Genomic DNA, 13,771 nt, shown 5'->3' on the forward strand with positions numbered 1-13,771 from the left:
AGAAAATCGGCAAATTCTTTGATAAAGTCTGTATGGTGTCCTGGTGGCCTGTAGCCAGCACAAATGTCAACTTACATAATGTTACGTAAAGCACCATCACTTCGAAGGAATTATATTTGAAAGACTTCTGGCTGATACTGTAAATATTACTATAAATTACAGCAACACCTCCCCCTTTGCCTTTCTGACGAGGATTGTGTCGATAATCATAACCTTGAGGACTAGACTCATTTAAAGTAATGTAATCGTCTGGTTTTAGCCAGGTTTCTGTCAAACACAGCACATCTAGATTATTGTCTGTGATAATATCGTTTACAATAAGTGCTTTTAAAGAAAGTGATCTAATATTTAACAATCCAAGCTTTATCATTTGTTTATCATTATTATCTCTATTTTTTATTTGTTGCACATCAATTAAATTTTTACCATTGAATGGGTTTGGAAGTTTTTTTTGTTTTTACTAATTCGGGGTACAGACACAGTCTCTATGTGATAATATCTAGGTGTAAGAGTTTCTATGTGTTGGGATTTATCTGACTTCTGTAACGTGAGGCAGCTAGCAGACGGTCGGTTTAGCCAGTCTGTCTGCTTCCTGTCCTGGGCCCCAGTTTGTCATGTTTCAGCTCTAAGACTATGTGCCATATTACTAGAGAGAAGAGCAGCACCATCCCGGGACGGATGAATACCATCTCTTTTCAACAGGTCAGGTCTGCCCCAAAAACTTTTCCAACTGTCTATGAAACCTATATTATTCTGCGGACACCACTTAGACAGCAAGCCATTGAGTGATGATAATCTGCTAACTATCTCATCACTCCGACGAACAGGAAGGGGACCAGAGCAAATTACTTCTCCTGACATTGTATTTGCAAGTTCACTCACCTCTTTAATGTTAATTTTAGTGATCTCCAACTGGCGAAGCCGAACATCATTTGTGCCGACGGGAATAATAATTTTAGAATATTTACGATTAGCATTAGCCAGCACTTTTAAATTTGCTTTGATGTCAGGTGCTCTGGCTCCCGGCAAACATGTGACTATGGTGGCTGGTGTCTCTATTTTCACGTTACGTGTAATAGAATCGCCAATAACTAGGGCACTTTCAACAGGATTCTCAGTGGGTGCATCACTGAGTGGGGAGAACCTGTTTGATGTTCTTATTGGAACGGAAGAGTGGTGTTTTCTGCGGCTAGGCCGCCTCACCGTTACCCAAGTGCCCTGCTGCGCGGGCTCTACAGCCGGAACCGAACATTGTACAGAGTTCACTAAGCTAGTCGCATCCAAAACAGTATCTGAAGCCCCTCTGAGATTCTCTCTGTCAGCCTGACTATTTCCCTACATTTATGACATGTAAATCCCTCGTCGCTGACAGAGAGAGCTATACTGAACATGTGACAGATGGAACAGGAAACAATTCTGGGAGAGGATGACATGACTCACCGTGTTTGTAGACTGATCCGATCCGAGTTACCACAGCTGTTTGATGAACACGTTGAAAGAGGAGCGCGCGAGACTGATGACAAGTTAACAAGCTAGCGAGATGCAAACGCATTGTAACAGCGATTTAGATTCAAAGATTACAAGCTAGCGACGTCAGATTAATGTGGTAGGCAATAATAATAATAATATAAGCAATAATGAATAAAAGTAAGAGATTCAATAAAAGAGAAAAAGCTATACAGAGACACAAACCACCAGCAGCGAGGCAACGAGGCAGACAGGAGCAATCGAGCAGCAAAGAAAAGGATGTGATCAAGTTGCTAAAAAGCAAATAGTTAATAATTAATTGGACCCTAAACTAAGGTGTTACCTGACAAAAGAGCAAATAAACAATGCAAGGTTTATAAAAGTACAAAATAAACAGAATAATGAAAGTAAAACTTGTACATTTAGAGGACATGGTTTTGAAGCACTTAAGTAATTCATGTATGCGCTGTTCTTCTTCTGCTCCTTTTTCTGTTAAAGCAGTTAACAAACAGCGTTGTATTACCGCGCCAATCCCCCTTCTGGATTGGAATGTAGATTGCCCGTGACTTACTGTATTTGTCGTCCGATTGCATACACCAAACTGCGACATCCATACCGTGATGGTTCATGATATATGACCGTTACACCCCTACTAGCTAGTACTTTTTATTGTCGTTGTTTTGTTTGGTTTAAATATACAATTGTCTTTTAGATATAAATCTGCATACGTGGTGGACATCAGTTATGCTCATCTTTGCTGACTCCTTTAAAGATATCTTGAGTAAAATGGCTCTATATTTAATGAAGCACATACAAAAGAATTGAACCGGAAGCGATGCAACCTGTTTTATAGAATACAGAAGTTTGCATCCTGTTCCTGGAGGGCCACCTTCCAGCAAAGTTTAGTTCTAGCCCCAATTAAACGCATGAACCAGCTAATCAGGTGTTCAGGATCACTAGAAACTTTTAGGCAGGTGTGTTAGAGCTAAACTCTGCAGGAACGTGGCACTCCAGGAGTAGGATTGGACAACTCTGAAAAAAAACAATAAACTAATAAATATGAAATAATGTATGTGATGGGTTTTTGTTCACTTGAATATGCCACATAAATATCCCTTTATTTAAACTAAATGTGATAGTGAAATTCATTGATTCAGATAATTACAACTAGTAACTGCCAGGTCTACAAACAACTGCTTAAGCAGTAACTGATGAAAAATAATTATAAATCAGACCACAAATACTCCAAAAGCAAACTTTATGAGCTCAAGTGAACCACTGCATTTCACACTATTACATCACTAGAAATGTTACACACGATAAAAGACCCCGACCATAGGTAGAGTCATATCACTCCTACACCGCTGTTCCACTGATCCTTACTGATTGAAGGGGAAAGGGCATAGGTCTTACAAAAATATACTGTGGATAGCATATAAATATACAATGAATGTGCAATGCAGGAGACATTTAAAAGCACTGGTGTCTTCAATGTAATGTAAATGTAAAGTAATGTAAAGACTTGCATTCAGCTTCTAATTGGCCTGTAGTGTTAATATGTAGATACGTTTCACTAGCCTCTGAGCTTAGAAAATATTTCAAAAGATTCAAATTAATATGAAGAGTAAAAGTCAAAACAAAGGATGTGGACTAGTGCCTCATTGTGGTGTGAGTCAGAATGGGAATAAACATATTTTTAATGAAGTATCTAACTATAGCCAGGCAAATAAAACAAAAGACTCAACATTAATAAAAACAAGAACTTTCACTACAAACATTTCCATAGATTTCATAGAAAGTGTTATCAATATTTCCTATGAGATGTTATAATCTACAAATTTTTGTATAGGTTATATCCTTGCGGTAGCAGATAGAGGTTGTAGTAGATTAATTTATGCATAAAAAATAGAAAAATAAAAAATGCACAGACATCTAGTTATTTGAAAACAAAGTATGTTGGACCTAAAATCAAGAATTTGACAGCAGAGTCAAGCTGTATTCCTCTAGGAAAGATGAGAACAAAGACTTGGGCATTTTTTTTCCTCTTTACCAAAGTGAACCCACAATCTTTTGTACAAAACCATGAAGGTACTTGCAAAAAGTGCCTCTCAGGTAACCAGCCATAGACAATGAAGAATACAGAGAGGTGATGAATAACTAAGCAATTGTAGTCTCACGTCTGAATACAACTTCTAATCTACTGTAAACCACTAAATTGTAGCTGATACGTAGTGATTATCTCGCAGATAAGGAAATACATAAGAAGGCATAGAGCTGTGTTAGAATCAGCTCATTATTGTTGATCATACTTTGGTCCTTTGCCTTTTTGAAATGTATATCTTTATAGACAAAAATGACTTCACTTCCTTTAATATGCATTAAAAGTCCCTCTGTTGACATCTTCATTTGTTTCCTGTGGGTTAAACGTTCACTCATCTGATTCATACCTGAGAAGGGAATATAATGCAACAAATTTACAACAATATTGGATGTAAAACTAATGGCAGATTTATGAAACATTTCAGTGATGGTCATAACATCTGAAGTGAAATTATACCTTTGTAGTCTCTTTCTCAGATCTTTAATCTGTTCATTCTTTTTAGTGAGAATTTCCTTCATGTTGCGGTATGCAGCCGTCTGCTGAAATTTCTTTTCCAGTTCCTTAATCCGTAAATAAACACAATATGATTTATCAAACACATCAAGCTTCACTAATTTATAAACAGATACCTTAAAAGTTCATTAGATACAAAGTTTGGCTTTTTAAGATTTTTAAAGGGTTTTTTTCATCTATTGTAATGTATACAAAATATAAATATTAAATAATAATGAATTATGTATAATAATTATAATAATATATAATTAAATTTATATATATATTAAAATGTATTACTGTCAATAATAAATAAATATATTACTGTCAATAATAAATAAATATATTTTGGGGAAAGTTAAAAGATTATGGTTCACACTGAAGCTGATTTTTCACACAGATCTGTTTTTTAAAGTGAGGAGCCAAATCTGATCTCATATGTGGAAATATACTAAATATGTATCTGTTTTTTGCAATGTGATTTCACTGCGAACAGTCAGGTCAGGATTCAGATTAGTGTCTGATAAGCGTTACATCTCTGAATAAGAATTTGCAATAAGCAGGCTTAGTACCTTCTCAGCAAGGGAAAGTTGCTCCTGGACACGAAGCAGGTCATGTTTAGCGGATACAAGGCTGTCCTGCAGGTCTTTTTGAGAAGCAACGTTGGCATTCAGGGTCTTTTTAAAGTCAGCCTGCATTGCTGCAACTGTGCCTTCCAGATTTGCGATCTCCTGAGCACACATTGCAAACTACCAATGCAAAAAATTGTCTGTAAATATTTTGCCAATTTTATTGCTGTTTCTAAATTTTACAGGTACTTTATATAGTACTTTTTTTTTTTTATCTTGACAGAAAAAAAATAAAAATAAAACAAAACAGCACATACCACAGAGTTTCCATGAAGCCATAGAAGAAGTCATAACAGAAATGGTGAGAAATAAAATCTCATAAACAAAATATGGGAAGTCATATTGCCAACAAAGGAAATCACTCTCTGTGTGTTCACAGGGGCATTGACAAAGGCTCAAACACAATCCAAATGTTTACTATAGGATCAAATCCATGCTACATATATTTGCAAAACAAAGTATAGGTCTATCACTAATGAACCTGAAGGCTAAAATTGCCAGCTTGGTAAAGTGCATGGTATATTTTATACCTGATGATCTCCTTGACTTTTTTGAAGGTCTTTCAAGGCCCTCTCTGCTTTGGACTTGTCATCTAGAGCGCTCATGGCCTACAATACAATCGTTATAAAGGCATGAGAGATAATAACTACCATAAAGTGGTCCCCAAAACTATTGGACACTTAAGCCACAATTAAAAATGTCTGAATGTCATGGGTTTCGCAAAATATAAAACCAAATGGCTTTTATTTTAAAGAAACATAGCACAATTTCACTGAAGCAAAACATTTTAAATTATAAAATAATATTGTTTAGGGTGCAAATACTTTCTGGGGCCACAGTATGTATCAAGTTTACTATTATTATTTTTATTATTATTATCATAATTTCTTTACCTGAGATTCCAAAGTTCTGAGTCTAGCTTTCAATTTGTCATTGTCCTCTTGTAGTCTGGAAATCTCCTAAAATTAAAAAGTAAAAGACTTTATCTGTTAGTGTTGATTTATGTGCAGTACATGTGTCATTGTTCAAATTTAATAATAAAAAAACCTTCTGGAGTAGTTCAGAAACACCTCCTTCATTCAGCGGTGCTAATTTTGGCTTACTGGACTCCTGATTTACCTAAAAGCACATAAAGCAGATGTTGAAGGCAGCTCACCATGGAGAAACATTCTTAAAATATAGTACTGTCTTTGTCCATTTAGGACACATCACATTTTTATCAAAATTAGTATTGTGTTTTATTAGCATTGAAACCATTTATATTCTCATCTACTTCTAAATTTGCTAAATAAACTCAATGCAATTCATGGAATTTTGCATTTGAACTCATGACCATGACAGAAACTAAAGTTATATTGACTTATATTGATTATATAAGATGTTAAGGGAATTTATGTTTCGACTGTTTTTATTTGCTGTCATCATCAGACTAGCATGATAATCTGTACTTAAGAACATTACACGCCATGACAATCTAGAACAACAAAACGTGCATGTCACACTTTAACCTGCAAAATGTGAATTTTGTGCAGGCTGCTACAAATGAAACAACTTAGTAACTGACTATACCTATCAGAGACATATGTCTCCTGTTCAGACCTGCAATGAGCTCACCTTGTTGTTGGGTTTGAAATCAGTCTTCTCAAACTCAGCTACTTGCTCCAGTAACTCTCTAATAAGAAAAGAAATTTAAAAAAAAGGGGGGGGGGGGTGAGAGAAATGTAAGGATTCATTATGAATGTTGCACAATAGATGAGCGTTATCTTAATTGTAAGTAATTCTAAAGATGTCAAACCATAAGGAATCACACTTTTCCTTGATACTTTGAGATAAATAAAGTTCATGTGTAGCTGAGTGTCCACACTGCTTTTCCATACAATGCAAGTGAATGGAGACTGGGGCTGTCAAACTCCAAAAAGACAAAAAATACCATAAAAGTAGCCCATTCAACCATAGTAGTCCATTCTCTCCAGTCTTTCTCTCCAGTTAATAAGTATAATTTATGAATACTTTTGAACATTTTGTAGGAGAATGAACATCAATATTAGGAAAGAGTGGCTGAAATTTATTTTTAAGGGCCTTTATCATTTTAGTCAAATGGCACGTTTAATTATAATGTTCAAAGAAGGATGATAATGGTCATTAAAAAAACACATTATGCATGCTTTAGCTCAAAAAATATAATGGACCTTTTAGTGGACATTAGGGAAAACATAAATAATGAAAAAGTGTATAATGACTCTTTTAAATGTATGAAAAATATTAACCAATTTAAGTTGATGTTACATGTTCCTGTAAGCCACAGAAAAGATACATCAATGAAACAAAAGCAGATGCACCTGATTCTTGGTAGTGGGTGGAGTCAAAAAAGGGAGAGAGAGGAAGAGCCGCTAAAAAACACACACATATATGTCAGTTACATGGTTCTAAATGGAAAAATAAAGCCCCTCCTTCTCCTTGTGAAACAGTTTGTGGTAGGCAAAACATTTGGCTGTGTGGTCTGTGAAGATTGCGGTGTACACATGTAGATATGGGTGTTTTCCCTGTGTGAGGCCCATCCCTGATGTGCAAAGGAGGGAGGATCATACACAAACAGCTGTTTATGTATGTAATGGAGACAAAATACACTCAGCCACAAACACCACCAGACTGCAAAAGCAACATGTTACAGTAAACATGTTTACATGTTACAGTAAAAGTGTTAACGTGTGTGAATGCTGCTCAGCTCTCTCAGATCTGTGTTTGCAATTTTCACTGTTGTTGGTCAAATTTAGTTCAGTAATGACCACACTCTGGTGGATAATTTTTGGACAAAATGAAAATTCATATTCTACTCATCTACTTGCCAAGTTTCTCAATATTTGTGGTTAGGAAAAGGAGGTTATTTAGCAGAATGTCCAAGCTGTTTTTTTCCCAAACAATGCAAGTGGATGGGGACTGGGGCTGTCAAGCTCCAAAAACAATTATAAAAGTAGCCTATTCACTTCTGCACTATATTCCAAGCCTTCTAAAGTCATACAAAAGCTTTGTGTGAGGGTTAGAGCAAAGAAAAAAAGCCAAATGGGTTCAAACTAGTGTTGTCAAAAGGACCGACTTCGGTACCATCTTTGACGCTCTTCACTGAGCGCTTACACAGATACACATGATAGCGTTTGAAAGCAGGCAACTAACTTGGTACCGAAGTTGGTACTTTTGACAACACTAGTTCAAACAACATGAAGGTAATGATGGTAGACTTATTTTTTGGTGAACTATTAATTTAAGCAGTGGTTCTAAACATATTTAATCAAATCACCACCTCTTTGGTTTCTTTGACGTGAAATACTATGCTTAAATAATTAACTATTTATCCTGGGTAATTTAACTATTTGAGTATATATAAATATTTATAATATTTCTATAGGCCCATTCACACCAAGATATAAAAAAATAATAACTAATGATAACTATAAAAACAACTATAACTATATTAGCATCCACACAGTGTACAATCATTGCCTTTTCTAATCATGCTCTGCAGTTTTGTCATCTGCCACGTTAAATGCTTGAGCTCATAAAGCAGAAGTGGATTCTGATTGGCTGTCAATGTTTTTATCATTCATCAGCTGGAAAAAAATGTTCTGCAAGTGACTTCAATTATGTCTTTTCTTTGTGTTGTTATGGTTATAGTTGTGGTGTAGACTCTGTTATCCTTTTATATTTAGAAGGATTTTTAGGAAAATAACTACCATTATTGTTAAACTTATTGTCCTTGGTGCAAACGGGCCTTAAGACCACTATGGCATTCCAGATGTCCTAGCCTGATGACCTCTCAGATGTCTTCATCATCAACACAACACACTAGCTTTGAGAGTGAAAGTATAACTTTCAGCTGACCTTTCAGCATGAGGCCCAACCAGAGCAGTAGGAAGGATGTGGTTTAGAATATTGACAGTGGAGCAGGAGTGCATGGGTCACAAATATAAGATCACGAGAGAAATTAAGTGTATTGCCTCCGATTTGTCATCCTAAGCCCCTCAAATTAATCTAATTCTAAGTCTTGTGGGTAGCACGATGAGTACAATTAAAAACAATTACAACACCAAGACAATTTTGTTAACAATCACTTCAGGATGAACTATCCACACCTTTACCATCAAACTAGAACCAGATGACTTTCTGAAGAACTAAGGTATCAAACTAAGGTATAGTGCCTCAAGGACATCTTCTCTCATCTTCTGTCCTTTGGTTTCTCTCCTCCACCTATAACTGTCCAGGTCTGGTTCATCAGTATGCATTCCTGGTACATTTCACACACCAAAAAAAAAAAAAAAAAGCTACACCTTGTGGTTTAACAAACTCTTGCTTGCCAAAAGCCAGTCTGCAGTGGCACCTAGAAACTTTTTCAACCAAATAAACTTATGTTCCACTATCATTCCACCATACCTGTTTATCAAATCCAAACAAACCACTCTTCCTGAGCTTTTCCCTAAAGCTTCTGTAGTTCTTCCACAATAGTATGCATTTTTTAAGAAGAGTTTCATTGGCTAATGTAGAGTTTCTTTGGTTTTCTATCTTTCTGTTCTCAGTTTACACATACTACTGCTTGACAAATGCATTTCAGGCCTACCTCTTCTACATCCTCCTCAGATTGGAGTCTTGCTGAGTGGAATATCTTAATGTTATAGTCATCTGAAATGTTCCATGTCTGAAAGCTAAACCCACTCTTTGAAAACTTTTGAGTCAAGATCAAATAATCACAGAGAAAGATTACAAATCAAAACAATGATTTCTTTTGAAGTTGATACTGCAACAAAAGTTTTTTACTTTCTAATTATTTAGGTTACCATTATTTACTGATATTTATTTCAATGTTTTACAGGCTGTAGTGTGTTGGTTAACTTACTTAATAATATAACTTGGATTACACATTTTTCAATTTTACTCAAATTAGGATGATGCAAAAATGAGTACACCCCATGTTTTAATGACAGCACCAAGTTTTCTAAGCATGGAATGAACAAGTTGGCAACATTTTGCAACATCTATCTTTTTCCATTCTTCAAGAATGACCTCTTTAAGAGACTGGATGCTGGATGGAGAGTGACGCTCAACTTGTCTCTTCAGAATTCCCCATAGGTATTCAATTGGGTTCAGATCAGGAGCCAATGAACCCTGTTCTTCTACAGAAATCCAACAGTGGCCTTAGATGTGTGTTTAGGATCATTGTCATGTTGGAAAGGTGCACAACGACCAAGGGCACTGAGTGATGTAGCATCTTCTCTTTCAGTGTAGAGCAGTACATCTGTGAATTCATGAGGCCATCAATGAAATGCAGCTCCCCAACACCAGCAGCACTCATGCAGCCCCACATAAGGACACTGCCACCACCATGTTTCAATGTAGGCACCATGCATTTTTCTTTGTATTCCTCACCTTTGCACGCCATACAGTTTTGAAGCCATCAGTTCCAAAAACATTTATCTTGGTCTGATCACTCCAAAGTATAGAGTCCCAGTAGTCTTCATCTTTGTCAGCATGGGCCCAGGGCAAACTCTAGGCGGGCTTTTTTGTGCCTGGGCTTTAGGAAAGTCTTCTTTCATGGATGGCACCCATGCATGCCTTGTTAACATAGTCATTTGTAGTCTAAAATTTAGCTTTGCTCCAGAGACTTTCAGTGGGGTGTACTCATTTTTGCATCACCCAAATTTGAGTAAAACTGAAAATTTTGTTCGCTAAGTTATATTATTAACCTTACTTTCATGTTATAAGTAAATATATGTTATATAAAACTTAGTTTTGTCAACATTTTGGAAATTATTTTTGTGTTCATTGAGATATTGTTTAAAATGTTACTTTTCAAAGGGGGTGTACTCATTTACGCTGAGCACTGTATATATTACAAAATGCATTTAGTTTAGGTATATAGTTAAGTTGGCTATCACCACGGTCACAGCCCTAATTTTAAACAATAATTATGATGTCTACTGAACAATCAAAATATCAGATACCCAGACATAAGATTTTGTGCACAATGTGACTTTTAATTATTAACAAGGCTGAAATACAAGCTTGAATGTGCAACAGGCAGCTGACCATACAGCACTCATACTTATTTAATTAAATCATAGCCTTTTGAAGTGTAATAATCTGCATTGCAGATAAAGGCTAAATTGAGATTTTAAAGGTCCCGTTCTTCGTGATCCCATGTTTCAAACTTTAGTTAGTGTGTAATGTTGTTGTTAGAGTATAAATAAAATCTGTAAAATTTTAAAGCTCAAAGTTCAATGCCAAGCGAGATATTTTATTTAATAGAAGTCGCCTACATCGAACGGCCAGTTTGGACTACATCCCTCTACTTCCTTCTTTAATGACGTCACTAAAACAGTTTTTTGACTAACCTCCGCCCACAGGAATACACAAGAGTTGCGTGGTTTGTAGAGTGTGTTTGTCGCCATGTCGTCGAAACGCTGTTATTTTCATCCCGCAGTCCAATCACCTTTGTTTGGCCTTCCCAGGGACGCTGTACTTAGAGATCAATGGTTACAATTTATGTTTAACTCGGTTCCCGAAAATTATAATTGTGGTATCCTTACTGCAATAGTTAATGTTGGACTGCACTGCACATAATGGCCACAAGAGGGGACTATGTTTATGTATATGGCTGTTTTCCGTATGAGGTACTCTTCTGAGTGAGTGCTAACGTTGTACATTTTCTGTCGCTGCTTGTGGAGATTAAAGAGTTCAGTCTCTCGGGAATTATTGTCTTTTGTGTTCATTCGGCACAACACCACAATAATCCACATGTAAAACTAAGAGGCGTGACATTTCCGGGCAAGGTGCGCTCTCTATGGCTCTCGGTTCGCTAAACTGCTGTCGAATCACAACACAGGAACCGCTGGCACAATCAGAACTCGTTACGTATTTCTGAAGGAGGGACTTCATAGAACAAGGAAGTCATCAGCCCGTTTTTATGACAGTGGAAACAGCGGTATACGGATAAGTAAATTATGTGAAAAATACTGTTTTTTTTTACACGCGAAACATGAACACATGTTATATTGCACACTATAAACACAATCAAAGCTTCAAAAAACCACGAAAAATGGGACCTTTAAGACATTAACTATTTTTAAAAGAATTTAAGACATTTTAAGAAGGACTGCAGAAACCATTTCTTTTATCATATGGTTAGTTTCTTCTCTAAAGTCACAATGAAATGGTAGCAAATAATTGGACAAATAATTTATTTCTTTTCTTCACCTGTTCTCCAGCTCAGAAATGTCTGTTTGCAGTCTCAGATAGAATTTCTCCGCCTGAGAAAAGAGTTGTCGCAGCAGAAGCACATTAGTGTGAGCTGTGTTTATGAGTTCCATCTCCACTTCTCCACGCACCAGCACCTGCAGCCCGTCAAGCATGTCAGACACCTCGTCCACCGTATAAGTCTCTTCTATGAGCCTTTAATATGGAGGTAGAGAAGGGGAAATAGTCAGAGAAGAACATTTAAAGATGGAAACTAAAAGAGAGTTATTGCGAATACACAAACGACATAGGCTTGCGTTCTCTCACCTACTGTCCTTCAAGTCTTGGAAACAGGAGTCGATTGTCTTCAGTCTCAAGGCCCGTTTAGAACGGGCAAAGCGCATATAGTTTATCACCTCATTCTGATGGTGCTCATTAAACCCAAAATCGGCCTATAGGAAAAGCCACAGAATATTATATTTAATGGCAAACACCTTTACAAAGTTTGTGACAAACATCTTACTACAGAGAACCAGCGCCCTCTTTTGACTGAATGACACTTTTACACCAACCCACTATACTAAGAGCTATAAAAATATCATTGTAAAATTCACACTTTGAGGCCGATTTGCAAATCTGGTTCAAAGATGTTAACGATGTATACAATTAAATGAATAAACTTATCTCAAACACGCAAATTACTTTAGTACAAAGTAATTTGCATTTTACTACTTTAACTTTAGAATTTTACTTAGTTTATGTGATTAATAGTTTAATTTTCCAATGCATTCAGTCATTTTATGCACAGAAAATGGTTTTATTATTGTCTATAGGTGTCTCTTATTAATACAGCCTTTAATTAAAACACTTTTACTGTTTAATTATATCAATAATGACATTATAGGGGAGTGATTACTGTTTGATCTGGCCATTATAACCCTTTCGCACAAATTACGCTTATTTCTGAACATCTTATGATTTGATATTGCTTATAGATAAAATAGAGCAGTATTATGTTACACTGAACTCACATTGCATTTAAGGGTATCAATGGCCTGAAAACATCAAGTTACAACCTACTGGTGTATTCTTGTAGATCGGGCTGGTATTCACCCTTTTCCCACCCCCTTTTTTTTAAAAAAAAACTGCATATTTTAGAGATCACATCAGTTTATTATTTAGACATAACGCGTATGTTACTAAACTGGTCAAATGTAGCCGCACAAATTATTATCTAGTTTTCCATCAGATTAGCTAATGTTAGCTGGCTAAGCTACTTACCATTACAGCAGGGTAATGCGGAGTTTTATCGTGACAAGGAGCAAAAATAAACGTTTCTAGAATTAAATATAGTGCGTTAACATTAGGATCGAGCATTAGAAGGCACTGTCATGAAAATAAACTAGGAATGATGTTCACGAATGAAAGATTTGCAATGAACGGTAGCGAGAAGGGAACTGTTGTGCTTTTGGGTTGCGCTTGGAAACAGAACAGCGTCGTCGCTGTGCTAATCACACTGGAGAGGACGGCAGAGGGCGCGCTGCACACGGAAATCCGTGGGCCTAAAGTCCCCCTGAAATCAAAACGGAATATATTTAGGTTTATAGTTTATAGGTAATTTTTTTAGTAGCAAAGTCCACAGTGGGGGTAGGTGAATAATTCTAACAATATCAATTGATAGGAAAATATTTTTGTTAAGTAGGCTACTGTACTATATTAAAAATATTAAAAAATATATAATGTTAATTTGTTTTCTGATATTGAAAATGAGATTAATAAGGTAAGAGAAAAAAAAAAATCATGATATTGAAAGTATTCTGGGTGGGGATTTTAATATTGTCCCAGGGGATTTTATTATTAG

The 13,771-nt window shown here is 36.1% G+C and overlaps 1 protein-coding gene across 2 annotated transcripts; it reads right to left on the minus strand.

Moving 5' to 3' along the window:
- Positions 1–2,708: 2,708 nt before the first annotated feature.
- Positions 2,709–13,435, minus strand: lztfl1 (leucine zipper transcription factor-like 1). 2 transcript variants are annotated; one of them, XM_048153217.1, is made up of 10 exons: positions 13,192–13,435; positions 12,238–12,362; positions 11,932–12,126; positions 6,304–6,361; positions 5,737–5,808; positions 5,583–5,648; positions 5,220–5,297; positions 4,633–4,791; positions 4,025–4,128; positions 2,709–3,914 (listed from the first exon to the last, which is right to left on the minus strand). In XM_048153217.1, exons 1-10 carry the CDS (start codon positions 13,285–13,287, stop codon positions 3,896–3,898), a joined length of 972 nt encoding a protein of 323 aa, XP_048009174.1. In that variant the 5' UTR covers positions 13,288–13,435; the 3' UTR covers positions 2,709–3,895. The 2 variants fall into 2 exon arrangements, with proteins under 2 accessions (XP_048009174.1, XP_048009173.1); XM_048153216.1 differs by having other exon boundaries at positions 4,633–4,809.
- Between the last annotated feature and the right edge of the window lie 336 nt (positions 13,436–13,771).

The sequence above is a fragment of the Megalobrama amblycephala genome, linkage group LG13 (genome assembly GCF_018812025.1).
Source record: "Megalobrama amblycephala isolate DHTTF-2021 linkage group LG13, ASM1881202v1, whole genome shotgun sequence".
Classification (NCBI taxonomy): domain Eukaryota; kingdom Metazoa; phylum Chordata; class Actinopteri; order Cypriniformes; family Xenocyprididae; genus Megalobrama; species Megalobrama amblycephala.